Below are 27,502 nucleotides of genomic sequence, written 5' to 3' on the forward strand. Positions count from 1 at the left end.
ACAGGCAGTCCATTCCAATGCATGTTTAGCCTATTTTTAAAGGTTCATAGGAACAGGATTCTATGCCCTCTCTGGATTGCTGTTCTAGGATTTACAATTTTTAATTACCTATCCATCAGAAAGTGTAATTCACATCTAACAAACATTTGCTCCTCGCGTCCTTTTTTTCTTTGAAGTTCAGTTAAGGTAGAAAGAAACTTTTTAGCAAAAAGGTAGTGACCAAGTCATTTATTAGTTTTTTTCTACCTCACATTATAGAGACCCATCACCTGTAGTTCTCCTTAAAGCCTCTTCCCAGCAGGCTGTAATTGGAGACTCCAAAGTACGTGTTTCTGATGTTCTCCAGAGCCCTCCTCCTGGCTGTACCCAGAGTACCCCTGGGATGGTGCCTGTAATCTTATCCTTCTTTTTGCTTCTAATAAGTCAGACAGCTGCTCATAGAGGGTTATTTAGGGCAACATGGAACAGCCAAGGAGAGCCTGGCCAGGACTGGCCTGGGGCCAGAATAGGCCAGTGATGTTAAGTAGGAGAGCCCAAAGAATTACTGGGACTTTCTAGTGTAAGCTGTCTATACAGCCCAGTCTGTGATTTCTAGGGAACTAGGGGTTTGAGACACAGGTACAGGCTTACAGAAGGGGTCTTAAAACTTGATTTCTGGGAAAACACTCAGGTATCCAGTTCAGAGGCAGGAAGGATGACCTCTGGAGGTTGGCAGGGCTAAGGTAAGAAGGAGGAAAGAGAAAAAAAATCTTCTTTTGTCATGGGGTTTTTCTTCTGCCCCATGGATTTGGATTTTCCCTGCCCACTGTCTGTTGTTTGCTTTACACTTAAAATCTTTGAAGTCATTTGTTTTCCTTAAATCTTTTCTCCCCTACACTTACTTACCTCAGGAGCAGGAGACAGCATTCCAACCTCTACATTTCAGAAGAATTTTTTTTATTTCTTAAGATTGAAGATTTATACTCCAGGACTGCAGGTGTCCAAAAGAGACTCCCATAGGCCTTGAGAAAGTCTAGAAAATAAACAAACAATAGTTTCATTATCTGTTCTGATCTTATTAAGTTGACTTTATTCATCTTTCTTTTAGACTGATGGCTTTGTGCTGACTCTGACTTTGGTGTGTGTGTGTGTGCGCGCGCGCATGCATTCAAGCTTTTCCTAAAGCTTCTGAGAAGCCCCCTCCCTTCACAGATTTTTCAAATTTTATTCCTTCAGTTCCTCCAATTAGACTTCCAGACTTCATGGGGCTTTGCCTTAGTGATGTCATGAGTAAGCTTGACATCAGTGCTCACGAGTGACCTCTTGTGGACAAGCCCAACCTTTCAGTCCTCATCTGAGATCAATCATCAGGAGCATTTGGCACTGTTCCCACTTCTTGAAACTGTCTCCTTTGGCTTCCAAGACATTGCTAAGTCCCAGTTCTCCTCTTGCCTTTCTTCTGCTCTGTATGAGCTTTCTTCATGGAACTCCTCTCTCCCTGCCCATTTTTCCAGTGTTGATTTTCCTCAGCGTTCCATTCATTGCCCTTTACCCTTCTAATTTTACATATTTTCTTGAGACAGTCTCTTCCAAGTCCACATGGATGTCCCACAAGAACTTCAAACTCAGCATATCCGAGTATGAATATATCATCCCCACCTGTACCTTCTCAAATCAAAACCTGCCTCTGCTCAGTTAACTGCACCACAGTTTTTCCCGTGGCCTAAGTCCGTCACAGGGTGTCTCCTTCCTCCTCTCCACCACCTTGAAATCTACTCATGTTGCCAATTAGATGCGAGTCCTGTTGCTTCTGTTTCCTTGGTGTCTCCTATCCAATATCTCTGTTTTGTGCCAAATGTCACTCTCCCAGTCTAGGCCCTCATCATTTGTTGTCTAGGCTGCCAGACAGCCATCTAACCCTACTGTCACTTCTTTTCATCTGTCTCCCACGCTGCTGCCAGAGTGATCTTTCTGGTACGTAGATCTCATCACATCCCTCTGTTCTCAAAATTCTTCCAAGATTCTCCATTGCCTACAACTTTTGTTTTCCCTAGCTTACAGACCCCTTTCAGAATCAAATGAAAGCTGTGACTCTTCTTCCAAAAGAACTGCCCATGCCCACAAAGCTTTTCATACAGGTTCATGGGGTTCATGGATTTCCTGGAACCATCACCCATGGATCCCCAATCAAACCCTGGTCTCCAGAGTAAAAACCAGACCTCCTCATCGGGCACACAGGTGCCTGCCCACTGGAGGCTTCATCTCTCTATCATGGTACACTTTATTCTCAACAACACTGAATTTCCTAAGGCTATTTCTTGACCTTCACCTTTATTTGTGCTGTTCCTCCTGCCTACAACACTCTCCTCAAATTCATCCACCTCACAGAAAGATTCAAAAAGAAATGATCCTTTAGGTCTCAGCACACATGCTGCACCACCTTCCCTGAGCCCCTCCTGATGGCGAGATGCTGCTTCTCCTCACTCCCACTGCACTTTTACAAATCTCCTCCACACGGACCCACGCTGGAATCACCCTATAATTCTTCACAAGTCTAGAGGACCATTCCCAAGTCCTTTATCTTTGTATCCCCAGTCTCTGCATCATTCCCTGATGTATCCCCAGTGCCAGGGACATGATAGGTATTCAATAAATATTTGTTTAGCAAGTGAATGGACCTTCAATTTCATTTGGAGCTTTTAGCCTTATGATCCCAACAAAATCCAAAACCAGACATTCTGGTCTTTTTCATTCTGTTGCATTCCAGATAGCTTTGGATTTTGCAGTAGTTCATGATGGATTTTAGTCTGCTACTGCAGATTTTTCCAATTACTGGCTTCTCTAGTGCTCACTGGTATGTGATATTTCTCCAGGCAGGGTTAAGGACCATATGAATAGATTTTAAACTGAAACAAAAATGTGTACTGGGGTACCCGAGGGAGGGTGATTAAAATGGTTCACAAGTTGATGCATCTCAGCAACACGATGAGCGCCTCCTCACATTATGAGGTAGGACAGCGTTACCAGGATCAAGACCCAGGAGAGTCTCACCAATGAAGCTACGCTGAGCTCAGTCTCAGCGGCATTGCTTCTAATGTGGAGGCATTCACAGCCCCCGCCACGTGTTGTGTGTTGTGTCAGGTCAGCTCCTCCCCCTATTCTGGGGAGAGAGTTCTCATCATTGAGTAGCTACAAGGTGAGGGATAGTACTCATTTGGGAGAAGGCGGAAAGGCTCTGCTTCTGTTTTAGCCCTGATCGTTTCTCCCAGTGGAAACAGAACAATTGACAGCATAATTTTTAAGTTCTCCTACACATCTTACATACAGGGTCACAGGCAGAGATCAGCACAGGAGAAGGAGAGCATAGAGCCTCCACTAATTCTGCCTGTACACTTGGTCACAACCTCTTCTGGTGGTGTGGGAGCCAGAGAATCTCTCCTGTGTGAGCCACATTGGAATATACACCAACTCAATGACACAAAAAGCTGTGTGTGTGCAGAGACTGGGAGAATGCACCAGCCAATAATGGACATTCTTACGAACAGATTGCAATTGACCAGGTCCCTGAGCCTCCAAGAGTCACGTCTGTGTCCTGAAAAGCCTACTCAAGCTGGATGCCTAGAGTCAGTGCAGAAGGCAGGGAAAAGCCTAGTACAGTCATTGGGATTAGCATGGAGGTCAGCAGTGTTGATTTAGACATTTTAGGACTTGGATTAAAAGCTGGGCTTGTCCTAGCTCTGTGACTTTGACCTCTTTGAACCTCAGTTTCCAAATATGTAAAATGGGGGCAACTCCAGGATATGGATAGGCTTAAATAAATGCATTGGTATTTGACAAGCGTCAGGCAGTGTCTAACCCCCTCATAAGCATTCAAGATTATTATTGCCCAGATTGCCCTGGCAAAGAAAGGTCTTAGAAAGACAAAATTTTGCAGTATGTCAATGTTAGCTGGGAGGCCAGAAGACTTGAATGGGGGGAGTATTCTAGATTCAGAGAAAGCTGTCTTATATCTTAGAGTCCAGGTCCACTTTTCTTAGGAGTAACCTCTCTCTTTCCTCCGTGCAGGTATGAATGCTGCTGTCAGGGCTGTGGTTCGAGTTGGAATCTATACTGGTGCCCGTGTCTTCTTTGTCCATGAGGTTGGTTCTCTACTTTGCTCCCCATGATTCTTTCTTGTTTTCTGCTCCTGCTCCCCACTTTCTCTTTCCTTACCTCCCAGTTACGTTGCTGTGTCTAATTTGTCTGGGTTTCTTGTCTCCATGAGTCACTCCTCCCAACTCTGGCTCCAATAATGATGGTGGGACCCAGGTGTCTGCAGACTGGCTCCTCGTGTTGCCTGTTCAATTTAAAGCAAGAGTTAACTCTGTCTTCCCTTCACTTCCCCAAAACAGAGGGAGAAGCTGAAATGAGTTAGTATTTCATAGCAAATTCAGTATATCCAGGGACAGAGCCTTAGGAGGGAAGAGTCTCACCATGTTTCTGCAGGTTGCTTAACTTTCTGAGGTTCTAACTCCTCTCTGGTTCCCTTCTCTCCTTTTCTTCTCATCCTTTGTCCACTCTTCTTTCTGTAAGGTCTATCTGCCTATCATCTCTCAAATTTTATAGTCTCTTTTCAAGTCACATTTCTTTCCCTTTCTCCCTCTAACATCCCTTTCTCTTTCTCCTCTATTGTTAGTTATTAAAACCACCTATTATCTTGTTCCCCCGGGAGGGAATGGGATGAGCCAAAAATAAGAGGAATTAAGATTAAATATTAGGAAGGGCTTCCTGATATTTCAAGAATGAGAGAATCTAGAAGAGAGTAAAAAAGCTGACATCTCTTTCCTTGGACTGTGTTATTCTCAGGAGAACCCAGGCATCTGTCATAGGAGGCTGGATGGGTGACTTGATTCTCAGAGAACCTCTTTCCAGGGATCCTGTCTTAATCTGGGAGTTTGGGGGAAGCTTAGCAGAGGCTGAATGAGTGTAATGTACCCCACAGGGTTATCAAGGCCTGGTGGATGGTGGAGATAACATCAGGGAAGCCACCTGGGAGAGCGTTTCAATGATGCTTCAGCTGGTATGTTCCAGAGGGCTCCTGCCCCATGTTTGTCCTGTCCTTGTCTCACCCTGCTCTGGGTTGGGCTCACAGTTTCCCGAATTCGCTGCCATGTGGTGTGATGTGAAGAGATTCTGTGACAAGAGAGGAGACATGTTTGCCCTTTACTCTTTGCATTTGAAAACATCACCCTGGTTTCCTGGGGCGGGATAGAGGGAGGGGACATGATCACAGGACGGCATGCTCTTTATAGAGAAAGGTCATAGGCAGCACTTGAGGAACTGGCACATAAGCAGGTCCTGCTCTAAGGTCACGGAGAAGGTCAGGTCCTGAAAATAACCTTACCCGAGGATGGGAGCCAGAGCCAGAAGCAGAGCTGAAGTCTGCCAGTCCTCATGTGATGGCGATGAGGTGACCTGAAACCAGACCTTTTAAGGGAGGAAGGAATGGAGAGTTTAAAAAAAAACCTAAGATTATCCCAATTGTCTCCACAGCCGTTTTTGCTTTTTCTAAGTCAATATATACCCATTTTCTGATTTACTGAAAAACCTACACATTACATTTGTATCCGCATTCTTTACCTCAATCCCCTAAAAATATCCATGGGAAGAAATTTAATGAGCAATGCTTCACAGAGGCTCTATACAGGCAATGGTGCCTGCTATAAAGTGGTCTGACAGTGAGCCAGAATTTTCCATCAATACCCCAAAGTCATAGATGCCAGGAGTTTACGTGATTTGTGAAAACGCTAGGTATACTTTCCTCTCCTGGGGATCTATAAGCCCCTGGGAATGTAAGGCTTTCCATATGCAGAGCTGGTTTTCTTGTCACTGCCTGAGTCTTGTGGCTTCTCCCACTAGCACACAGCTCCCCAGGCGCAAAGAGAAAAGGATTGGCGGTGCCTGGTCCCTGCTGAAGTCACTGCCACTTCTTCTTATACGTCTAAGATGGGGAAGATGGAGGTTATTTCAAAAGCCTACAGATATGTGTGAATTCCCTAGTTCTCTTTAGGATAATCAGTTTGATGACAAAGCCTCCAATGAAATGGGTCCATCTTAGCCATCTGCTAAGAGGTGCAGCAGAATATAGGAAGGACCCTGTGCTACCTCAGCCAGCACCATCTCCCTTTTCCTTTAGAAGAGGCCAACAACCCCTCAGGATGTCTGGGAACTCCCTAGGGAGCCACATGGTGGTGTCAGCCCCTGACAGTGTTGGAATAGGGGAAATCTTAGCATGTTGAGCCCAAATTTGGCTGTGTCGTCTGGGAAGCTGACTCCCACCTCTTCCCCAAAGGGAGGCACAGTGATTGGAAGCGCCCGGTGCAAGGACTTTCGGGAGCGAGAGGGACGGCTCCGAGCTGCCCACAACCTGGTGAAGCGTGGGATTACCAACCTGTGTGTCATCGGGGGTGACGGTAGCCTCACTGGGGCCGACACCTTCCGCTCTGAGTGGAGCGACTTGTTGAATGACCTCCAGAAAGCAGGTGAGACATTTCTTGTCAGTGTGGTTTGTGGGTATGTGCACACACACACCCCTTCCCCTCATTGTAGAAAACTCACCCAGACACAAATTGGCAGTCTTTGCCCTCCGTTTTCTTCCACTGTTTACAGTCACCAGTGGCTGCAGCCCCCTCCCTCTCCCGTCTCCTGCTCTTTGGGCAGGCCTGCTGCCTCACCCACTGGCTCCTGCTTTGCTTCCCGTTGTCAGGTAAGATCACAGCAGAGGAGGCTGCGAAATCCAGCTACCTGAACATTGTGGGCTTGGTTGGCTCAATTGACAACGACTTCTGTGGCACCGATATGACCATTGGCACTGACTCTGCCCTGCACCGGATCATAGAGATCGTAGACGCCATCACTACTACCGCTCAGAGGTAAGGGCCTGCAGGGAGCAGCGAAGGAGGATGGCAGCTGGGACAGGCCAACGGGCTGGGGACTGGAAAAGACTAAAGTGTTTGAGCCATGGTGACTATAATGACCAATTCTGGGGCCAGGCCACTTTTTAAGAATTACCCCTAGAGCACTGGCGTTGCACTGCTCTGTAAATGCTGTAAGATCTGCCTCTTGCCACTGTCCAGCGCACTGTCCAAACAAGTGGTTCTAAGGTCTTTAATACCTGTGGGGTCTCCTAAATGATTAGTGTCCAGACTGAGACAAACCCAGGGAGCCCCACATCTTTCCAGCTGTGTCACAGAGATTGTAGAGGCCGTTGCGTCACTGCTCAGGAGTGAGGGGGCTAGAGGAGGCAGTGCAGGAGAAGGGGGGATGGGAGGGTGAGTCTCCTGCAGGGTGATCCTGGAGGATTCCAGGTTAGTCAAGGCCTCTCCTCACTCCTTTTCCCTTCTATCCTTCCTTTCCTGGGCTCCCTCCTTCCCAGGGACAGAGCTTCAGTACTGATACCTTTCTCTGCTGTGTTCGCTCAGGCCTAGGAAGGACACCTTGTGGCTGAAGTTTCCCCTGGGTCTTCCTGGTCTCCCAGGAAACCCGCTGGAAGGCCCACAGCATAAATGTATCTCGCAGAGAGGTTACGTGGTCTAGATGTGGGTGGGGGCTTGATCCTGGCCATAGGGACCCTTGAACTGTGTAAGACCTGTCTGTCTCTTGCAGCCACCAGAGGACGTTTGTGCTAGAAGTGATGGGCCGGCACTGTGGGTAAGGTCCCCGTCTTGACTCATTTATCCTGTGGGCCTTGAAATAGCCCTTTCCTCTTTCCTGAAGAGTCCAGAGAGGCCTCCCAGTGGTGGCAGATCTGGAGGTGTACGCACTCATCTCGGTGTTGCTGCCTTTCCCTGTCTCCACCCACCTCCCTCACTCACCTGCACATGCACATGCGCATGAGTGTCCTGCACAGGCACACATGCAGTGTGAGAGAGCAGGCTCTGAGGTTGGGGGCCATGAATAGAAGGGGCTCTTTGGGAACAGAATCTCATTGAGAAGCTGTCTCAGTGGAGCTCTTGCCCTCATACAAAAAATGAAATGGAGGGGCCTCAGACCTCTCACTAGCTCTGGGACTGGTGGGCTTGTTGGGATGGGTGAGGCTCTTTGTGGAGTGGAGCTCCTGGCATGATACTTCTGGCTCTCATCTCAGATACCTGGCCCTTGTCACCTCTCTCTCCTGTGGGGCCGACTGGGTTTTTATTCCCGAGTGTCCACCAGATGATGACTGGGAGGAACACCTTTGTCGCCGGCTCAGCGAGGTACTGGCTCTTTATTTTGCCCTTTGAAAAATCCCTCACTCTGTCCCATTGATGATCCCTTTCCTGTCCATCAATTTTATAACACTGACGATTTTTTACTTTGTTATTCACCAGACAAGGAACCGTGGTTCTCGTCTCAACATCATCATTGTGGCTGAGGGTGCGATCGACAAAAATGGCAAACCAATCACGTCAGAAGAAATAAAAAACGTTAGTATGAACGGAGCCAGAGAGGCCCTGACACCTTACCCCTCTCCTGGCCCCGTTCCCCAGGGATTCTGAGTCTCCCTTTGGTTCTTCTGCATGTCTCTCCCCTGCCTCCGAGTTCCTCCCACCCAGGGGGCATTACAAGATAAGATGCTAAGTTATCCTTGGTTTATCTAGGTCCCTGCTTGTTTCCTCTCCTTGACTCCGTATCTCTCTCTCTCTGTCCTTCTCTTGGTCCCTTCAGCTGGTGGTAAAGCGTCTGGGATATGACACCCGGGTCACTGTCTTGGGACATGTGCAGCGAGGTGGGACACCGTCAGCCTTTGACAGAATCCTGGTAGGTCAGGGGCTCTGCGGCCCTCACACCGTAGAACCCTCAACTTGCTGTCCTTTCCCAGCAGGACTGCACTTCCCCAGCACAGGGGTTTAAACCGTTGGTTGTGCCGTCCCCCAACCAGCCTCTGGACGCCAGTGGCCCTTGACCCATTCCTATACTCTCAAGAGTTTTCTTTTGTTCCAAAAAATGACAGGAAACTATATACTCCTCTAAGGTCTAACATCTTAGAACTTTGACCATTAGTGAAATTATTAAGATCTAACCTCACACACTCAATTTGTGCCCTCTTATCCTACTTTCATTGGAAGAGAGAGGCAGCGTCCCTCCTTGTTTAATCAGTTCAAGAAGGGAATGTTATATTCCCTTCATTACTACAGTGGCTGTGTTTCTCTGGAACCAGGCAGAATCCTTGGGGTTCTGATGGAAAAATGATAAAGAATCATCCAGCTTTAGGTGAAATCTGGGTAGGGAGGTAAAGCCCAGTGAGTTCTTGGCTGCAGTCCTTAAATGTGGAAATCAACTCATGATTTGGAAAGGGTCTTGAGTGTCCAGGTTCTCCAGACCAAGCCTAGATGGAGAGGCTTGAACCAGACTGCCTTTGCTCCCCGCAGGGCAGCAGGATGGGTGTGGAAGCAGTGATGGCACTTTTGGAGGGGACCCCGGACACCCCAGCCTGTGTGGTGAGCCTCTCTGGTAACCAGGCTGTGCGCCTGCCCCTCATGGAGTGTGTCCAGGTGGTGAGTACTGACCCCAAGCCCCTTCCTACCAGCCCCAAGGCCCTGTCTCTGAGCTTGAGCTGATGGGGAAGAGAGTGGCTTCTGAGGCTGCTGGGATGTGAGCCGGTGGAGAGGCAGTGGGGTGCAACAAGAGACACGGGGGGAAGTGGGCCCTGCACGGGAGCTGTGACTTCTCTAGCTAAGCCTCAGTTTCCCCGCCTGTCAAATGTTCCTAAAGATGGGAGACTCTACATCCTACTTGGTAATAAGACCCAATATCCCATAATATCCAACCTCAAGAGAAATGCAGTATTTCTCCAAACCTCATTAAAAGCCGGGGAATATTAGTAAGGTCTGGCTAGGTAGTTTATATCACTCTGATTTGTCCCTTGAACACATTTCTCTGAACCAACATGAGGTTACTAATACTCACCTTGAGGGTGATTGGAAGGACTGACCATGTAAGTGGTCTGATGTAGGACCTGGAAGAGCTTGAGTGCTCAGGAAATGGTGGCCCTTATTATAGAAGCATCACTCCTTTGATACCACAGAGCAAACACTGCGGCTGGGAGCTAAGTGTCTGGCCTGATCCTTAGGGCTGGATCCCCGTCTCCTGGTGGCTTCTCTCTCAGACTCGGGAGCCCTAATGAGCCCAGACAAACTCCAGCCTTGCCTGGAACTGTACCTCTGAGAGGCCCCAAGCTGAAGCACTGGCTCAGTAGTCAGGAAGCACATGGCGGGGATCAGCCTTTCTCTCTAACCAGGTGATCTGCAGGATCCTCTTCATTTTTCCGTTAGTTTAGAGGCTCCACTGAGGCTGGGCCCTGGGTGTGGAATGGAGGAAGGTGCTATTTTATCTGTGTGAGCTCCTCTTCTCTGCCCATCTTCTCATAAATAGAAAAGGGCTTGAATCAGCCCTTTTCTTTTGCTGCTCATTACTCAGAAAATTAAGGAAAAACAAAGATACTTCTCCTTCCATGAAAGTTGAGGGGCATAGAAAAGGTGGGGTATGGGGTGGGCAGGATCCAGTCACAAGCCCAGAGACGGCAGAGTCTCAGCGTGGGGGGGGAGTCCAGCTATACGGAGCCCTGCCCTGGAGTTGTGACTGGCTGTCTCCTCCCTCAGACCAAAGATGTGACCAAGGCCATGAATGAGAGGCGATTCGATGAAGCCATGAAGCTGAGAGGCCGGTGAGAAAATGACTGGGAGCTCGCTAGCTACAGAATCAGATCCTGCAATAAAGCCAAAAACTGATGTAGCTCCAGACCCCAAAGAGGAGCCTCTGCTTTTCCCTCCTTTTATCGTCTCTGCAATAGTTTCTTCCCCAAGAGAATTAGTTGTGAGGTGACCAGGAGGCTCAGTTCATCCCAGGGACTCTCTTTTACAGTCTGTTATCTCTACGTGCGGACCCAGCTAGATCTTAAGTGTCTCTAGGCGAGGGGGGAAGTATGCTCAGGGAGTGTTTGGTGAGTCAGTGGCCTCTTTGTAGCCCTGCCTGACCCCTGCTCTGCCCTAGTTACGCCCTTAGAGGTTTGCCCTCTGGAACTTCACGCTGGGAGCAAAACTTCAGACCAGATCCCCTTGGCTGCTGGCCTTGGGGAGTGGCCTGAAGACACTTCTCTCCCTCTTTTTCTCTCTCGGTACTTTTTATAGGAGCTTCATGAACAACTGGGAGGTATACAAGCTTCTGGCTCATGTCAGACCCCCAATGTCCAAGGTACTGGCAAGTTGCTCTCTCCCCTTGTCCCTCTTCCTCTCCCATTCTCCCATTACGAAGTGCTACCCTCAACCCACACAGCTGATACCTTGCCAACTTCTTTGCCCACTGTAATCCTCAGTGCTGAGTCCCCACTAAGATAATTTTCTCTCAGCTACCCCAGATACAAGCCCCGTGTTCCTAGTGTGCCCTGGATGTCTCTAACCAAAGGCCTACATCCAATTCAGGGCTGACAAGATGCAAGGAATGGAAAAGAAGGCTTATGTATTATTGCCTCTGGGCCAATCTGGAATAATCACATCTAAATGTATTTAGGCAGTGTCTTCCATTGGCGTAGTTGTTAATATTTATTATATACTAGAATTATCTGGGCTACTTATTAAACATGCATATTCCCCTCCCGCAGAGGGGATCCAGATCTGGGGTAGGGCCAGGAATATGCAGGTTTAACAAGCTCCCTGAGTGGATCTGATGCAGGCGGTCCAAGGATCGCACTTTGGGAAACATTGCTCTGGAAGTTCTCTTATTCATTGTGCAGTGATAGCTGGAATCAGGGACCACAGTTTGATTTATTCATCTGTGATAAAGACTTCTGATTCCTAGTGTGAGGGAGGGAACAAGCAGGGGGGGAGGGGTGTATGCTGTCAGGACCATAAGGAACTCAGAGCTCAGCTCCCTTCACTAACCTGTCCCCCTCCCCCTGCCGGCCCCTTTCCCCCTTTCCCCCTCTGCTTCCTTCTCCAGAGTGGCTCACACACAGTGGCTGTGATGAACGTGGGGGCCCCGGCTGCAGGCATGAATGCCGCCGTCCGCTCCACCGTGAGAATTGGCCTGATCCAGGGCAACCGAGTGCTGGTTGTGCATGATGGCTTCGAGGGCCTGGCCAAGGGTCAGGTACGGGGATGAAAGGAAAGAGGGCACTTACTCTGGGGCTGAGGAGCAGTCGTGGGGAGGATGAGTATATCAGGGTGACCTGTCTGTTCTCTTGCCTTCCCCCTCCCCATCTTTTTCTCTGGTTGGGGTTCAAACAGAAGTAGATTCAGTAGTTCCCCTTGATCTGAGGGGGACACATCCCCAGTGGATGCCTGAAACCATGACAGTACTGAACCCGATATATAGCTGATCCTTGAACAACGTGCGTTTGAACTGCATGGGCCCACTTATATGCAGATTTTTTCAATAGCACATACCGCAGTACTATATGACCTGGGTTGGTTGAATCCATGGATGTGGAACGGTGGCTATGAGAGCTGACTGTAAAGTTACACGCATATTTTCCACTGTGTGGAGAGTCGGCGCCCCTCACCCCCTTGTTGTTCAAGGGTCAGCTGTATGCTGTGTGATTTCTCTATACTAACGGGCAGGTAGCATGGACAGTGTGGACATGCTGGACAAAGGGATGATTCAGGTCTTGGGTGGGATGAAGCAGGACAGTGCAAGATTTCATCTTGCTACTCAGAACAGCACACCAGTTAAAACTTATGAATTATTTCTGGAATTTTCCATTTAATATTTTTGGACTGAGGTTCACCACAGGCAACTGGAAGCTCAGAAAGTGAAATCGCAGATAAAAGGGAGCTACTGTATTTAACTTCAAGGCAGTAGGAACAGGCAGAAGCCACTGAAATGAACCCTTTGCAAACAATGTGTCTGATTTAATTCTCTGTCCCCAAGTTAAGCACGATGCCTGGCATAAGCAGGTGCTTAATATCTGTGAATGAGCAGTAAGGGTGGAAGCAGTAAGGGTTGAGGGGTCGGGGGGCGGCGGATGCCCGGTGTTCCTCCCCCAGGGGCAGGTGGGTGTCGGAGTGAGGTCAGGACTTAAGAAGTGGTGTTGGGCCACCTGTGTGACCTTTCTCTGCAGATCGAGGAAGCTGGCTGGAGCTACGTTGGAGGCTGGACTGGCCAAGGTGGTTCTAAACTTGGGACTAAAAGGTAAGTGGTATTACAGGAGCACCTCCTCCTAGTCACCCCTACCCCTAAAGGTGTCCCTTGGAATGTGGTGTCAGTTCACTCAGTCAGGTCTGCTTGGACCAGTGCTATTATCTGGGTCCTCTACCCTGAGCTCACAGTTGCTTTAGTGAGGGCAGATGTGCCCATCCACACAATTCTGGCAATTTAGAGCCCCAGGGTGTATCCTTGGGCAGGCGTGAGAGGTCAAACAGGGAAGGGGGCGCAAGTTAAGAAATTATAAATAAAGGGCTTCTAACTCTAGCTTTTCTCTCCCTCAATTTTGCTGTCTCTTCCCCAAATTCTGTCCTCCCACCCCCTCCCTGCCCCAATCAACTAGGACTTTACCCAAGAAGAGCTTCGAACAGATCAGTGCCAACATCACCAAGTTTAACATCCAGGGCCTTGTCATCATTGGGGGCTTTGAGGTGGGTGCCCTTCCCAACCGTTTCTTCCGTTCCCCCTGCACCTTCTCCCGTCTTCATTCCTGCCCTTCTGCTCCCTTCTTCGCAGGCTTACACGGGGGGCCTGGAGCTGATGGAGGGCAGGAAGCTGTACGACGAGCTCTGCATCCCATTCGTGGTCATTCCTGCTACGGTCTCCAACAACGTGCCTGGCTCAGACTTCAGCGTGGGGGCCGACACAGCCCTCAACACCATCTGCATGGTGAGAGCCACCCCACTTCCCAGTCTCTGGCTGGGGGTATAATCCCTGGACTGCGTCTGGGCCTCGAAAGTGAGCCACTTGTTTTGTACCAGCCAAATGGCAGCGTTTGAAAAATGCCTCTTCATGCCCTGCCATTTACACAGGCTGTACTGAACTGTACGTGTAGTGTCCATTCTCCCCACCTTGTGAGTCCTCTAACCTAGAAATGCATCTGTGCTCTGCATGCCAAATATGTTTTTTCCTGAGGTCATTCAGCCTAATTCTCCTACTCTAAGCAACAGAAAGGGTAGGGACAACCCCCTTCCCAGGAGAGGAGTTCTGCTGTGGCTGGCGGAGGTGCCGGCCATCCCTGAAGGCAAGAGCTTGATGAGGCGCAGGGGCCCCGCTCCAGAGCTGGGTGATGTTAGGGACCAGAGCAGTGACAAGAATCACATCCCTGACCCTATCCTTCTGTGACCCATTGTCTTTGCAGACCTGTGACCGCATCAAGCAGTCAGCAGCAGGCACCAAGCGCCGGGTGTTTATCATCGAGACCATGGGCGGCTACTGTGGCTACCTGGCCACCATGGCTGGACTGGCAGCTGGGGCCGATGCTGCCTATATTTTTGAGGATCCCTTCACCATTAGAGACCTGCAGGTAGACAGCCACCCAGAGCTTGCCAGGGAGCTCTCCCCGCCCTGGTCTGGCCCCACTGTCCTCACAGTGAGCTGAGCTGTGAGAGCTCACGACGTGGATGGAGCCAATGGACTGTGGAGTCCTAAAACGAGCACTGGGCAGGCATTCTCCAGTGTGACCTCTTGCACGTGCCCACAGCTCCTGTCACTGGAGCTCCTGTTTGAAGGGCAGCAGGCTGCAAAGCCCTTCATGTGCAATTTTGTGTTTTATTTTCATAACAGACATTCAAGGGAGATATCTCTGTATTACAGATGAGAGAGGTTCAGAGAGGTTATGAAGCCTTTCTAAACTTTTAGTGGGTGGTTTAATTGACTGAGGAGGTCACGCCACCCCTCCAGATTTCCCTAGCTACCAAACCAGACCCTTCTCATTCCAATTTTGAGGGGGATACCCTTATGATCCTTATTTTCCAAGATCCCCATTCACTGGAGAAAAAAAGAGCCACAGCGTGGAGGGCTGCAGGCTGAGGGAACTTCCTAACCCAAGGACCCAGCCAACCCCTGCCCGCAGTGGAGGGTGACCCTCTTCCTCCTTCACCCCCAACTCAAAGCCCAAATGAAGGGAGTGCTTCTTCCCAGGTGAATCACTGCTGTATGCAGAAGCAGCCCATTCAGAGACCAAGACCGAGAGCAGAATCAGCCCTCTGAGAGGAGAACTGGAAACCCCTGGAAAGGGAGATTGGGAGGGGGTGGAAAGGGGCTGAAAACTGACAGTACCATGCTGTCTCAAACTTCCTTCTTCCCATTTCCCATCTTATCTGGAGTCTTCCCTTAATTTCAGTCTGCACTGACCTTCTTAAAGGGATGAGGCACAGTTCAGGCCCTGGGCTGTAAACAGCCCCCTTCCACGTCCCTCTGCCCTCCTGGAGAGGCCTGGCAGGGAAGAAGGGATCCATGTGCCTGCCCAGCCTTATCCACTCTCAGCTGGGCTTAGGATTTTCTGCTTCATTTTCAGGCAAATGTTGAACATCTGGTGCAAAAGATGAAAACAACTGTGAAGAGGGGCTTGGTGTTAAGGTACCTCATCCCTGGTTTGCTCCCAAGTAAAGAGAAGAGATAGTCAGGCTTTGGCCCTAGTCAGACTGCAGCCATGGTTGGGACACCCTGAGGCATCTGTGGATACAAAGGGAGAGAACCTGGACTGCGAGAAGAGACGGAACCCAGAGGGACAAAGCTGACCACCGCAGAGGGCTGGGGGAGGGAGGGGGACACATGCGGCACAGGCATCGGTCTCTCCTGCAGGAACGAGAAGTGCAATGACAACTATACCACTGACTTCATCTTCAACCTGTACTCCGAGGAGGGGAAGGGCATCTTCGACAGCAGGAAGAACGTGCTTGGCCACATGCAGCAGGTAGGGAGTACACACATCACGCCCATCACAAGACAGCCGTAACCCCCAATAGCCACTGAGTGTCCCTCTGGCCTCCAGCCTGCTGAGGGTATCAGTGCCGCCACAGAGCATGGGCCTGCGGTCTTCTACAGTCACAGAATCAGACATCTATACCCTGGAAATGGCCTTAGCTTCATCCTCTTTCTTTAGGGCAGGGTTTTTCAACCTTGGCATATTGCCATTTGGGGCTGGAAAATTCTCTGTGGTGGTTCTGTGTGTTTTAGGATGGCTTAGCAGCATTCTTGGACTCTACTCACTAGAAGCCAATGGCATTCCCTCCCCTGTTGTACAACTAAAAAAAAATGTCTCTAGATGTTACCAAATGTCCCCCAGGGGGCAACATCATCTCCAGTTGAGAACTACTGCTTCAGATGAAGAAAATGAGGCTGAGAGAGGAGAAATAATTTTTTCAGGGCCACTCATCAAGCTTGAGTGAAGCCAGAATAAGCCTAGTCCAGTGCTTTCCCCGCCACACCGTGCTGCCTTCCGCAGGGAATGTGGTGGGTGAGTACAGGCACCTTGCTGGGGTTGGGCTCCATCCCCACTAACTGGGGTTCCAAGGGGGAAGGAATCTCTTTCTCCACCTACATTCAGTCCCCACCCTAGGTAGGCCTCTCTCACAGATGATACTAGTGGTCTGAGGCCTCCTCTATCCCAAATGTTCCCCGCTGATGCCTCTTAAGCACTTACTTTTGACCTTTCTGTACCCACAAATGAACTCACATTATCTCAGTTTGAATGAGCTTATCAGCCTCTGCAGGATTGAGGTCCTATTGCATAAAGTATGAAGACCTGTTTTCTGTTTTTCCTCCCTTTCCGTTTTCCCACTTACTTTGCTTTGTTCAAAGAAAATCTGCAAGGTGTTTTATAATATTATGAGGTGCTACCAAGGGCATCCAGATGGGGTCACAAGGAATGCTTTGTGTCATCAATGATGGTGACTGACAAAAGCTGCTAGGTTGTAGAGGGGCAGGGAATAGAGTGGCCAGTAAGCCTGGAAGGAAATGAACAGGATCATGCAGCTGTGGGGCTGGAAGAAGCAACTGCGAGACCAGTCATCCCCTTGTACTAATGAGTTACTCTGACATCTGATTAATGGCCAAAAGCTCACCCTGGTTCCCGGCCCTGTTTCAGGATTTCCTTTCATGGTTAGGTTTATGGATTCCTGCTTCTGGCTGTAAACCTGGACCTATTCTTTCCTTTTTCTCCATGTATTCCAATGTCTTTGCCACTTCATTGGAGCCCTTACCTCTATAATTTTTATGATTCTTTTTCCAGGGTGGGAGCCCAACTCCATTTGACAGGAATTTTGCCACTAAGATGGGTGCAAAGGCTATGAACTGGATGTCTGGGAAGATCAAAGAGAGTTACCGTAATGGTAGGTGGGGTGAGAGGGGCCCCCTTCCTAGAAGCTGGTTCCCAGTTTAGAAGCTGACTGACCATCCCTATTGCAGGGCGGATCTTTGCTAATACTCCAGACTCAGGTTGTGTTCTGGGGATGCGCAAGAGAGCACTGATCTTTCAACCAGTGGCTGAGCTGAAGGAACAGACAGATTTTGAGTGAGTACATCTACTTCCTGGGGTGGTTCCTTCCCTGGTAGTTTCAAGATCTACTCTTCCCAACCTGTTCACTGTCTTCAGTCCTCTTCTCTTAGGAGTAACACCTATAGTTGTACCTACTTTAGATCTGATGCCCATGCCCCAAATCCAGCCTGTTCTGTTCAACTTCTTCCCATAGCCTTTCACAGATGTTGATTGGGGTGCTAAAGATTAAATCATCACTTACCTCATTCCTCTGTAGGCATCGCATCCCCAAGGAACAATGGTGGCTGAAGCTGAGGCCCATCCTCAAAATCCTAGCCAAGTATGAGATTGACTTGGACACCTCAGAGCACGCCCACCTGGAGCACATCAGCCGGAAGCGGTCTGGAGAAGCTGCCGTCTAAACCTCTTTGCAGTGAGGGGAACAGATGGTCTGATCATGGTCAGCTCACCCCCGATAGATCCAAGTTCACATCGTCTCAAGTGCTTCAGCTCATTTTTCGTTAGGTTTCCTTTTATTCTGTAACTGCAGCCGTGGTCAGCTCTGGCCGGGAAGCTGGGGCAGGGGGCAATGAGTAGAAGCTCCTTTTAGGTAGAATTTATCATGACTTCTACCCCAGCTTCATCTGTCACACAAGGCTGGGCTCCTCCCCTAGTGCTACTGCTAGATTTCAGTTACTCGGTTAGAATTTTCCTAAAAATAAGCTTTATTTATTTCTTTGTGATAACAAAGTCTTGGTTCCTCTACTACTTTTACTACAGTGACAATAACTACACTAATAAATGCCAATTGGTCACTGTGCTTTCGGTTCTCCTGTTATCACCTCCACAAGTGCACTCCTGTCAGCCCCAAGCCAGACTCTGCCCAGACACCTGGGAAAATGCAGCCCATGTGACAAGCCCATGTACTTCTCGCTCATCTTGGACATCTCTTGACTCTGTACACAAGGTCTGAGAACACAGTGGACTGGTCCTTACCCTCATCCCACAGCTAGTCCCTCCTGCATCCTCTGCAATCAGCGGGACGCTCCAGTCTCCCTTAAGCATAAAGTTGCGTTTCATTTCTTGATCATTAACCATTATTCAGGGTTGCTTTTTCCCAGCCATCCTACAGTCTCTGCTCCTCTCCTCTGACAACACAGGATTCTTCCTTCTCAGCTTTTCCTCTGTACTCCTTTCTGGATGAAAACCAGACTCCATTTTTTGGAGACATGTACATTTTGAAAGCCTGGAAACAGACAACCAGTCCTGGACCTAGTTTGGTGGGTTGATTGAAATACTGCTTTGGAAAATTGTCAGTTCTCATTCAGCTCAGTTTGTTTGCTATTCTGTCTCACCGGCTTCTTCCTCCTCATCAGCCAAGTATCCAAGCAATGCAGTTGGTCTTCAGGATTGGGACTGTAGACTGTGTCCCCAATTGACAGGATGCTACCTGACCTTGGCTGTCAGCACAGGCATACATATTCCTCCCAACCTACACAGTTTCCACACTTGCTTGCTGAAGCAGGAAGGAGGTTCAGGGTTTTACAAGGGGTGGAGGAAAGGATTATCTCTAGTAGTTCCCTAATACTAGCAAAGTATTACTGTTATACCCTGAAAAAAGTTCTAAAAAACAGCCCATGTGGGTGGTGGTTACAGCCCCATTTCAGAGATGAGGACACTGGGGCTCAAGATAATTAAATAACTTAGAGAAAAGTAGGAAGAGTAGAAATTGCCAAACTTGCTTTTAGAACTGTTTATTTCTTTTTTTTTTAGTGAGCAAAAAATGCCAACAGCAAAAGGACAAAAGCGTCATACTTTTTCAAATTAGCTGTGTCAGCCGATTCTGTTAATTTTTATTCATAGTTCCCAATCAGTTAAAAAAAAGTTTTTCAAATTTGCGTAAGGTCATCTAAGATCAATAACAACTTGATTGAGTTTAGCAACGTGAAAAGGAAGAGATTGTAGACTAAGTACTGTTCACTAAAACAGGTCTTTTTTGGGTAGGTGGGCCTCTCAGAGGAAGGGCTATGGTGCTCTCCTACTCCCCAGCTCCACCCCCTCCACCAGTATCTTGTAGAGAGCAGTAAAAAGCAAAGTTTCCAAAACAACTAAAAAAAAAAAACCTCCAAGCTCTTAGGGAGTGAGCTTCCTCTAGGGAATGAAGAAGACCCATGAGAAAAGGCAGCCCAGCCCAGCTCTTTCTTCCCCTGCGAGAGTGAACACCTTTGTCTGCAGTGCAGGAAATGCCTGCGAAGCCCAGTAGAGCAAACTGGCTTCCAGGAAGAGAAAGAACTGCACTAGAAGAAAAGTTCTTAGGACTTCTAGTTTTTAGGACTGCTTAGAACCTTCTATGTCTTCTACTTCGTGGAGAGCAGCAAGACAATCTTTCTAAAATAAACCTGCTGAACTACTATGACCTCGAGCACACTCATGGAAAAGGGGCAAAGACTGCCGTTCCCTTCAGTGGTGAGGAAGGGCGCCAGTCCCTTCTGAATGCCCCGTGATGTGGCATTCTAGGGACATCATCCAGCCCAATTCTGAACCTGCACACCATTTGAGCTTGTTGCCTCTTCATCTTTGGGCCTCAGTTGTTAGCTGGAGTTTTCTTAAACTTCTTCACAGATCAACTAAAATGTTCCTAGAAGGAGTCTTTGGAAATGTTAATCATGTCCCCAAAGGAAAACCAAACACACATTCTATAAGTATTCTTTGTCTTCCTAGAGTAATTCAGTTGCACTGTTGACTTTTTCCCTAAAGGGGAGGGTTGGGGAGACCTCTTCTTTTAGAGGGTGTAATCTAAAAAGCCAAGTAAGCAATAAACAGAAACAAAAGTGAGAGGTTTTTTTGTTTGTTTGGTTGCTTGGTTTGGGGAAGGGAGGTGATGTGGAGGTTACTGTTGTGACATGTTGCCTTGAAATATAAACCACACAACAGGAACAACTGCTTTTCTTGTTTTCCAAGAGAGACAGTTTCACAGGGCAAAACCTCACCCAGAGTTGCCCATGTAATGGTGCAAACGTCTCCTCCAGGCTATTCTACAAGTAACAGGTATTCCTTCAGAGAAGCTGGCAGTGGCAGGCCCTTCACTGCATCCGGCAGATACTGGAGTCCCAGGCTCCGGCGCACTGCATAGCGAGAGAGTGTTTTTAGAGTCCCTGGGGCTGAGCACAGAACAGTCAGTTTTTCACACAGCTGCTGGTCTTTGGCCACTTCTCGTGGCATGGTGCCATTTTTCCTTAATTCAAAGTGTCCAACAGCCCTGTGGAGGAGCTCAAAGCAAGAGTCCTCTTTCTCCGTTCCAAGTCCCCTGACTAGTAGAGCCACCAGGCGGGAGATGGGTGTCTGGCCTTTTAGGTTGATGACTCTGACTTCTGCACCATAATCAAGAAGGATGCTGACGCTCTCAAGATTTCCCTTCATGGCAGCCCAGCTGAGTGGGGTATCATTGTTGTAATCCAGGGCATTGACTGAGGCCCCGCTCTCCAGGAGGGCCCGCACACACTCAGCATTGTTCTTGAAGGCTGCCCAGTGAAGTGGGGTGTCTCGGTTGCCATCCAGTGCATTGGGGTTTGCACCGTATTCCAACAGGACCTCCACACAAGCCTCATCCTTCTCAGCTGCATAGTGGAGGGCTGTCCGGTTATAACCATCCAGGGCATTCACCTGTAAAGAGGGAGGGACTACATTACAGTCTACAAACAACTGAGAGGACAGGCCGGCCAAGAAGCTTGCATGTGTTTATCCACTGTCTTTGCTACGTTAACATTCTGAACACGAGGGTCAACAAGCAACTCCCAGGGAGTCGTGGTGACGAGCATGGAGATATGATAGGAGCTGAGGAGCAAATAGGAAAAGGACCATCCCCAAATGTTATGTGCGTGGATTAGCTGGCCTGAATAATGGATGTTTTTGCATCCATGTTCTTATTTGCTATTTACTAGAATCTCTACTACAGAGTAAGAAGAAAGAGAAGATAGTTAAGTCCTTGTAACTACTTTGAAAGACATTTATTGGAAAGCAGCTTGAATACACTGGCCAGAGTAAAAGTTTTGGATTATTTTACTTATCCTGACTCACTCTGTATCCCGTGGCTAATGGCAACCAGACTGAAAAATAATGAGGCCAAGGTTCTGCCCAGGTAGCTCTGCTAAGTTCTTTAACCATACAGAGAAGCTCAAATTGTTAATCCAAGTCAACCCCTTGCAAACATGCGCTGTGGTGTCACAGGAGAACCTAGAGGAAAGCATGTGGCAGAAAGAGCACAGATCCTCCCATGCTGGAAAAATCAGCATCACCTCAGGGGAGGATATAGCTCAAATGGTAGAGTGCATACTTAGTATACACAAGGTCCTGGGTTCAATCCCCAGTACTTCCTCTAAAAACAAATAAATAAGTAAACCCTCCCCCCAAAAAAATTATAAAATAAAATAAAATTTAAAAAAGAAAAAAGAGAGGAGAGGGTTTAGCTCATGTGGTAGAGTGCATGCTTAGCATGCATGAGGTCCTGGGTTCAATCCCCAGTACTTCCTCTAAAAATAAACAAACCTAATTACCTCCCCCCTTACCAAAATAATAATATAATAATAAATAAATAAAAATAAAATGTTAAAAAATTATAAAGAAAAACATCAGCATCACCTCTAATTTCTGAAGGCTACAAAGACTTCAAATTCCAAGTTTATACATAGTATATTATATTCCCTCATAAAATGTTAAACTGAGTTCAACCTTCTATTTAGCTAAAACCTGTCTTTTTTCTTTTTTCTTTTTGCCCAGGATATTTTCACTGTCCTCACTGACACTAATCACTGGCTTTCACTTCAGGGCGAAAAATTATGGGATAGATACTGACAAGTAGAGAACAGCATGGCTGTGTGGAGGTGAGGATGCTGGGGGCTGGAGCAGGCTTACTGACCAGTGTATTTGGGGCTTGCACACCAGCTTCATGGCGTGCCTGACTCAAACATGTGCCTCAGCATAGGCGCCTTGAAGATTCAAAACAAAACTGTTAAAACTGAGAATCTATTTATCTAACAGGCACTCAGTAATTATCACATGCCAGTGTTCTAAACACTCTACAACCTTAGGAAGAAGATACCGTATCACCCCCATTTTAGAGAAGGGGAAAATGAAGCAAAGAAAGGTTAAGCAACTTGTTCAATGTCACACAGCTGGGAGTAACAACTGGAATTCAATCCATGAAGTCTGGCTCCATAGTCCATTCTTTTAATCATTCATTATACTATGTTGCTTCCTGCTCATGTCCATAAAAATTAATCTGTTTTTTACGTTAAAGATACATTAGAAAGGAAATAGGAACAAGATAAGCTAAAAGAGAAAAAAAATAGTGGGCAGAAATAGCACAAGTAGCTTAATCCTGAGGAAGAGAGTGCCTAATGACTATTTTCCAGTTTCAGTGGTAAGAGATGTGCACATCTGGTAGCAGGTCGTAAATGGTTTGGACTGAGTCAGAAAGGGGCTCCCTCTTCCTGGAGCCATGGACAGCATAAGAAAGGAAGGAAAAAGAATGAAATCCCTTGGCTGATTTTATACACTTACCATCACATTTTGCTTTAATATTGGCTATGCCAATGTTACCATGAGCCAGAAGCTGGGAAGAAATGAGAGAAGAGGCAAGAAATTTTAAGAAAATGTGAAGCTCAGGTTTTAATGAATCGTTGATGTGACAGTGTTAAAAACATTACCTCAGCTCCCTTCTCCAGGAGTAACTCCACGCAGTCAGCATCTGACACCATGCAGGCGCAGTGCAGGGGCTTCAGTGTGCCGTGGGTGCAGTTCACATCTGCTCCCTATGGCGGAAGGAAACTTCAGTCAGTGTGCTCAGCTCTGGCTCACCATGCAGGGCAAGACTCAGAACCAGGTCTGGGGGAAAAGGGTCTAACTCTGAGTGTACTGTAAGATACTACCAGTCCTAGTTTCTATTCCTATGAATTAAATAATATTATAATGTCAATATCCAAACCAAAAGAATACACTGAAGATGAGTGAAAGGAACTTTCGATTCCCTTAGATCAAGTCATTATGTTTCTCCACAAGCTAGCCTGCCAGATGGTCATTTGGACACAACCTCATGTATAAGAGCAGTGGAACCCTATCATCAGGCAGGAGAGCCAGAAAAGCAACCTCTGTTCTCTGGCCACCATGCACTGAAAAGATCAGGAAAGTGAGTCCTTCAGACTGAAGCCAGGAGAACTGGCATGCTCTTTTTGCCATTTGCCAGATGACCATCACTAAAAGTAAGGTCATCTGAACGTTATCTCTTTGTTTATAAACATCTTCAAAGTAGCCTCTTAATATCAGCGTTCTCTGCCACCTAGCTCCCACTGGTGCTTCTATTTCAAATCTGATAAAGGAGATGGAGATACCACAGTCAGACCAAAGTCACTGAATGACTCAGCAGCAGAGCTAGAATTAGAACGTGACAAACTTTCTACTGCTGAGTCTTCTGATCAGCAGTCACTTTTGCTGAGAACAAACTAACACGGTAGGACTTTTTCTTCTCACAGCTATGTCACACGACTGAAGCAACCACAGAGCTCCAGGCTATAACAAGGGTTCTAAAATTGTTAAAAAGAATGCACAGAAGTAACTACCTGAATGTATCCTCTAGTGATCAAAAAAACTACCCTGTAACTTCTCTTCAACAGGAATAATATACAGAAAAAGGTATCAAAGATTTCTAGGATACTAGTCATTTAACAGAATTACGGAAGAGCAGTGATTAGATATCAGACAGTTAAGGTGTTATCTTAAGCCAAAAATTACCATGCATTTTAGGGGCTGATATTCTCTACAGAACTACAAACTAAGATAGAAGGCAAATGCTATCACTCCATGTAATTATTATAAACCACAAGGATTTGAAAACCACTCATGCTTTGCTTGCCTCCTTCCTCCCTTAGTACAACCTGTGTAGGAGACTTCCAGCTTGCTGGATCCCATATGCACCATATCCAGAGATTTCACAAAGAACATGAGACTAGGGTTATCTAGGACTATTTCTTGAAGAAAAAAATATCATATGCACACTGTGAAAGGCAGAAAGGAAGAGGAGCAAAACATAGGGAAAATATATTTTAATGGTTTAGTACATTTTAGAAGATGGTAAAAACTCCTTGTGACCTTGTGCTGAGCCAGAGCTGCAAATCTGTAATCCATTAGGATTCCCCAGGAACTTTCCCCCTTCACCTCCCAAAGGACTCTCACATCAACACAGCACACTCACCCCTCTGATGAGGTCCTCTACATTGTCATGTGGGAAGGAGCGAATGGCAGCGATTGTTCGGATTAAGCGCTCTGAGAGAGAGTATTTGCTCTGAATGCTCTGCATAATATACCACATACTGGAACTCATCAAGGCTCAGAGTACGTTCACATGCTCCAAACTGCCTGAAACAAAGACGTTTTAGGCATACACAATTATCACTGAGCATACCTGTCCTTAGGGTTAGGAGTTCTCTGAGGCCTTCCCAATACTAAAACAAGATTTCAAAGAGATCGATGATTCATTAATATCATTTTTTCTTAATCACAGGAAATAGAATAGCTGCTGAGAGAGATGGGTGAACCTGGATGCAAATGTTCTGACCCTCAGGACCTCAGTTCTTTTTGACCTAGTCTAGCACAAGATTTCCCCAAGAGGCTCTGTGATCCCCATGGAGCTCTGTGTGGTTTAAAAAAGACTAGGCAAGGAAGGGGATTTCTGAAGGCTAAAGATGCCACAAAACATTCTTTACCTCCTGTGAAGTATGTAATCTTTATTATCTTTAGGTTAGTTGTTACATTTGGCCTTGCAGCACAGCTATGTTTTTCCATCTAAGTTGTGATCATTTGGAAGGCAAGCTCCTTGTCTTCTACTATTTTGTCCATATAGGCCAACCACAGAGTCTCTAAAAAAAATAGGTACCTAATAAGTACTGGCTGTTGATTGACTGACTAAAGGGTATGGAAGTGATTGTTAACCTGTAAGAAGAGAGGGAAAAGGCTATGTAACAAATGCATCTATGTTAATAATGACGAGGCATCTGTGAGATAGTTCAAAATGTCTTCAGCAAAGAAAAAGATGGGAAGTTTTTGAGGTAATATTCCAAAATAAGGAAGGAATGCCAAAGTGTAATTTCTCTGGGGTCATCTATATAAAATTAGAAAAGAATTTCAAAGTTCACACCAATGGCGTATGCTTGCAGTTAGAGAAAATGGGCAGATTTAAGAGTGCAAAATGAATTAAAGTTTTTAATAACTGGCCATTTGTGACAACTGAGAAGTAGACTTGGTCAAATATATGCTGAAACTACAACATGACAGAGAGCTCTGGGTTGGAAGAAGAAAATATGTAATATACTTTAATTCAACTATGATAAAAGCTCTGGCTGTATAAGAGCCATATACCAGCTGGGGAACATATAAGATTATAGCAAAGAAGGTGGAGCATTTCTATGAAAAAGTACATATCAAAAACTGTAGAGAAAATATGGTATGCCACATCAGCTCCCTAGGTGTAACTGTTTAGGAATTCATGATCTTATGAAACTTTAAGTTCCTCAGGGGTAAATATAGTGTTATTTTTAATAATGCCTGGCACATGGCAAGTTCTCAATGAGTATTTGTTGAACCAATGTAAAGCCTATTACTTTGAATCCTAAAAAAATTCAAAATTTGCAGTAATTAAACATGTTATGCATATGATGATTACTAAGGAAAAAATCCTAAAATTATTTTGGTCATTTCATACTATGTAGTTTTTGCTGTTTGTGAAGGATAATCTCATTATACATTATATAATATACTATAAACTCTAATAGTTTCCATTTTGCTAATCGGTAGCAATTTATCTATTTAAAATATATACAGTATTAATTAATAGACGGCAAATTAAAAATATTCAATTCATAAGTATCAATGATTCAAACTGGATATTCTTCTCCCCTACTTTATTATGAATGAATAAGCTTACACACTTGTTTATATGCCTCTCTGAATTTTCCTAGATAATTTAGCCTTGGCATGTGTTTTAATCTCTCCAGCAGACACGAAACTCCTCAGAGACAATGGTCTGTATCTTATACTTCTTTGTTGCAAGGAAAAATATAAAAAAGGGCATAGATGCATTTGAATCAGCGGGGGCAGAAAACAGAGCATCCGAAGTGGAAGGCGTGGACTGAAGTTAACCAGTGGTTCCGTTAACCATTTCTCGGCCATGACAATCTGAAGAAATAAACCCTGCAATCACTTTCGGAGTGCTCTTGGACTCTAGGCTAAGAACTCCTAATTCTTAATATGACCAGTGGTCCTCTGCCACTCTCTTGAAGCTCCTGCTGAAGAGTGAAACTTAGGGGCACACTGACAACACTGTCAGGAAGGAAACCTATCTCCGGACTGCAGCTCGTGCATGGTTTGACCCCCCAAGGGGCCCCTTTCCACTGCTGGAGCAGAAAGCCCCGTCTCCCGTTTTCTTTCACTTTGGATCCAGAGAAAACACCAAGGGTTTTTTTTTTTATTTCGAAGCGAGAAGCCAAGTAGGAGAGGTGAGATTCAACAGCCCTGCTGCTTAAGGCCCTGCTTCGGCCCCCTCGGGCGGGGAGACCCTGGCCCAGTCCACCTGCGGAGACGGCTCGCAGCAGCTTGATCTTGCCGAGTCTAAGGGGCGGAGGGCAACTGCATGAAAAGCGAGGACGTATGGTGTCACTTTCCGCAAGGGCTCTGCAAAGACCGCAGCAATCCCGGCAGGTCTCCCGAGGCCGGTATTGAAACGGCGCCGCGTAATCTGTGCCCGGGGAGGCCCAGAAATGGACCAGCCCCCGCCCCAGTCTCCCCAAGGCCCGGAACAAGGTCCCAGCCTGGAGGGCTGGCAAACCCTGAGCGGGGAGTGGAGGAAGGGCTACTGGGCGTGGTGCCCCGGGTCAGGGAACCTGGCTGCTGACATTCCTGCAGCGGGGCGACACTCACCGAACCGCGGGGCTGACCTGGGTGGTGAAAGCCGCTGTCAAGGCGTGACCCGGAAGCAGAAGTTGTCTCGGGCGGGCCGCTCTGTTTACAGGATGTGAGGAACGAGTAGGATGGGCGCCGGCGCACCGACCAGTGTCC

General features: G+C 47.1%; 2 protein-coding genes across 4 annotated transcripts in view; one reads left to right on the forward strand and one right to left on the reverse strand.

Moving 5' to 3' along the window:
* Nucleotides 1-20,233, forward strand: part of PFKM (phosphofructokinase, muscle) — a 41,518-nt gene extending 21,285 nt beyond the window's left edge. For all 3 annotated transcript variants that reach the window (XM_064490920.1, XM_010997456.3, XM_064490921.1), the window contains exons 3-23: nucleotides 4,045-4,118; nucleotides 4,961-5,038; nucleotides 6,311-6,500; nucleotides 6,725-6,890; nucleotides 7,624-7,668; nucleotides 8,105-8,213; nucleotides 8,328-8,423; nucleotides 8,665-8,757; nucleotides 9,369-9,494; nucleotides 10,599-10,663; nucleotides 11,127-11,190; nucleotides 11,935-12,084; nucleotides 13,055-13,125; nucleotides 13,481-13,568; nucleotides 13,654-13,806; nucleotides 14,279-14,443; nucleotides 15,437-15,498; nucleotides 15,724-15,835; nucleotides 17,153-17,252; nucleotides 17,329-17,434; nucleotides 17,676-20,233. In XM_064490920.1, coding sequence (XP_064346990.1) covers nucleotides 4,045-4,118; nucleotides 4,961-5,038; nucleotides 6,311-6,500; nucleotides 6,725-6,890; nucleotides 7,624-7,668; nucleotides 8,105-8,213; nucleotides 8,328-8,423; nucleotides 8,665-8,757; nucleotides 9,369-9,494; nucleotides 10,599-10,663; nucleotides 11,127-11,190; nucleotides 11,935-12,084; nucleotides 13,055-13,125; nucleotides 13,481-13,568; nucleotides 13,654-13,806; nucleotides 14,279-14,443; nucleotides 15,437-15,498; nucleotides 15,724-15,835; nucleotides 17,153-17,252; nucleotides 17,329-17,434; nucleotides 17,676-17,820 — 2,258 coding nt within the window. In that variant the 3' untranslated portion in view covers nucleotides 17,821-20,233. The remainder of the gene's footprint in view (nucleotides 1-4,044; nucleotides 4,119-4,960; nucleotides 5,039-6,310; nucleotides 6,501-6,724; nucleotides 6,891-7,623; nucleotides 7,669-8,104; nucleotides 8,214-8,327; nucleotides 8,424-8,664; nucleotides 8,758-9,368; nucleotides 9,495-10,598; nucleotides 10,664-11,126; nucleotides 11,191-11,934; nucleotides 12,085-13,054; nucleotides 13,126-13,480; nucleotides 13,569-13,653; nucleotides 13,807-14,278; nucleotides 14,444-15,436; nucleotides 15,499-15,723; nucleotides 15,836-17,152; nucleotides 17,253-17,328; nucleotides 17,435-17,675) is intronic.
* On the reverse strand, nucleotides 213-27,502 carry ASB8 (ankyrin repeat and SOCS box containing 8). Its single transcript, XM_031462682.2, has 6 exons — nucleotides 27,365-27,502; nucleotides 23,104-23,208; nucleotides 15,274-21,061; nucleotides 5,363-5,445; nucleotides 4,192-4,315; nucleotides 213-1,012 (listed from the first exon to the last, which is right to left on the reverse strand). Exons 2-3 carry the CDS (start codon nucleotides 23,152-23,154, stop codon nucleotides 20,429-20,431), a joined length of 684 nt encoding a protein of 227 aa, XP_031318542.1. The 5' UTR covers nucleotides 23,155-23,208; nucleotides 27,365-27,502; the 3' UTR covers nucleotides 213-1,012; nucleotides 4,192-4,315; nucleotides 5,363-5,445; nucleotides 15,274-20,428.

The sequence above is a fragment of the Camelus dromedarius genome, chromosome 11, assembly GCF_036321535.1.
Source record: "Camelus dromedarius isolate mCamDro1 chromosome 11, mCamDro1.pat, whole genome shotgun sequence".
Lineage (NCBI taxonomy): Eukaryota > Metazoa > Chordata > Mammalia > Artiodactyla > Camelidae > Camelus > Camelus dromedarius.

Excerpts from the sequence above, each read along its gene's own strand:
- ASB8 (XM_031462682.2), bottom strand. The coding sequence starts at position 23,154 with ATGGTGTCAGATGCTGACTGCGTGGAGTTACTCCTGGAGAAGGGAGCT. Across the intron at positions 21,062-23,103 it reads TCCTGGAGAAGGGAGCTGAG|GTGAATGCCCTGGATGGTTA; the intron begins GTAATGTTTTTA and ends CCCTCTTTACAG.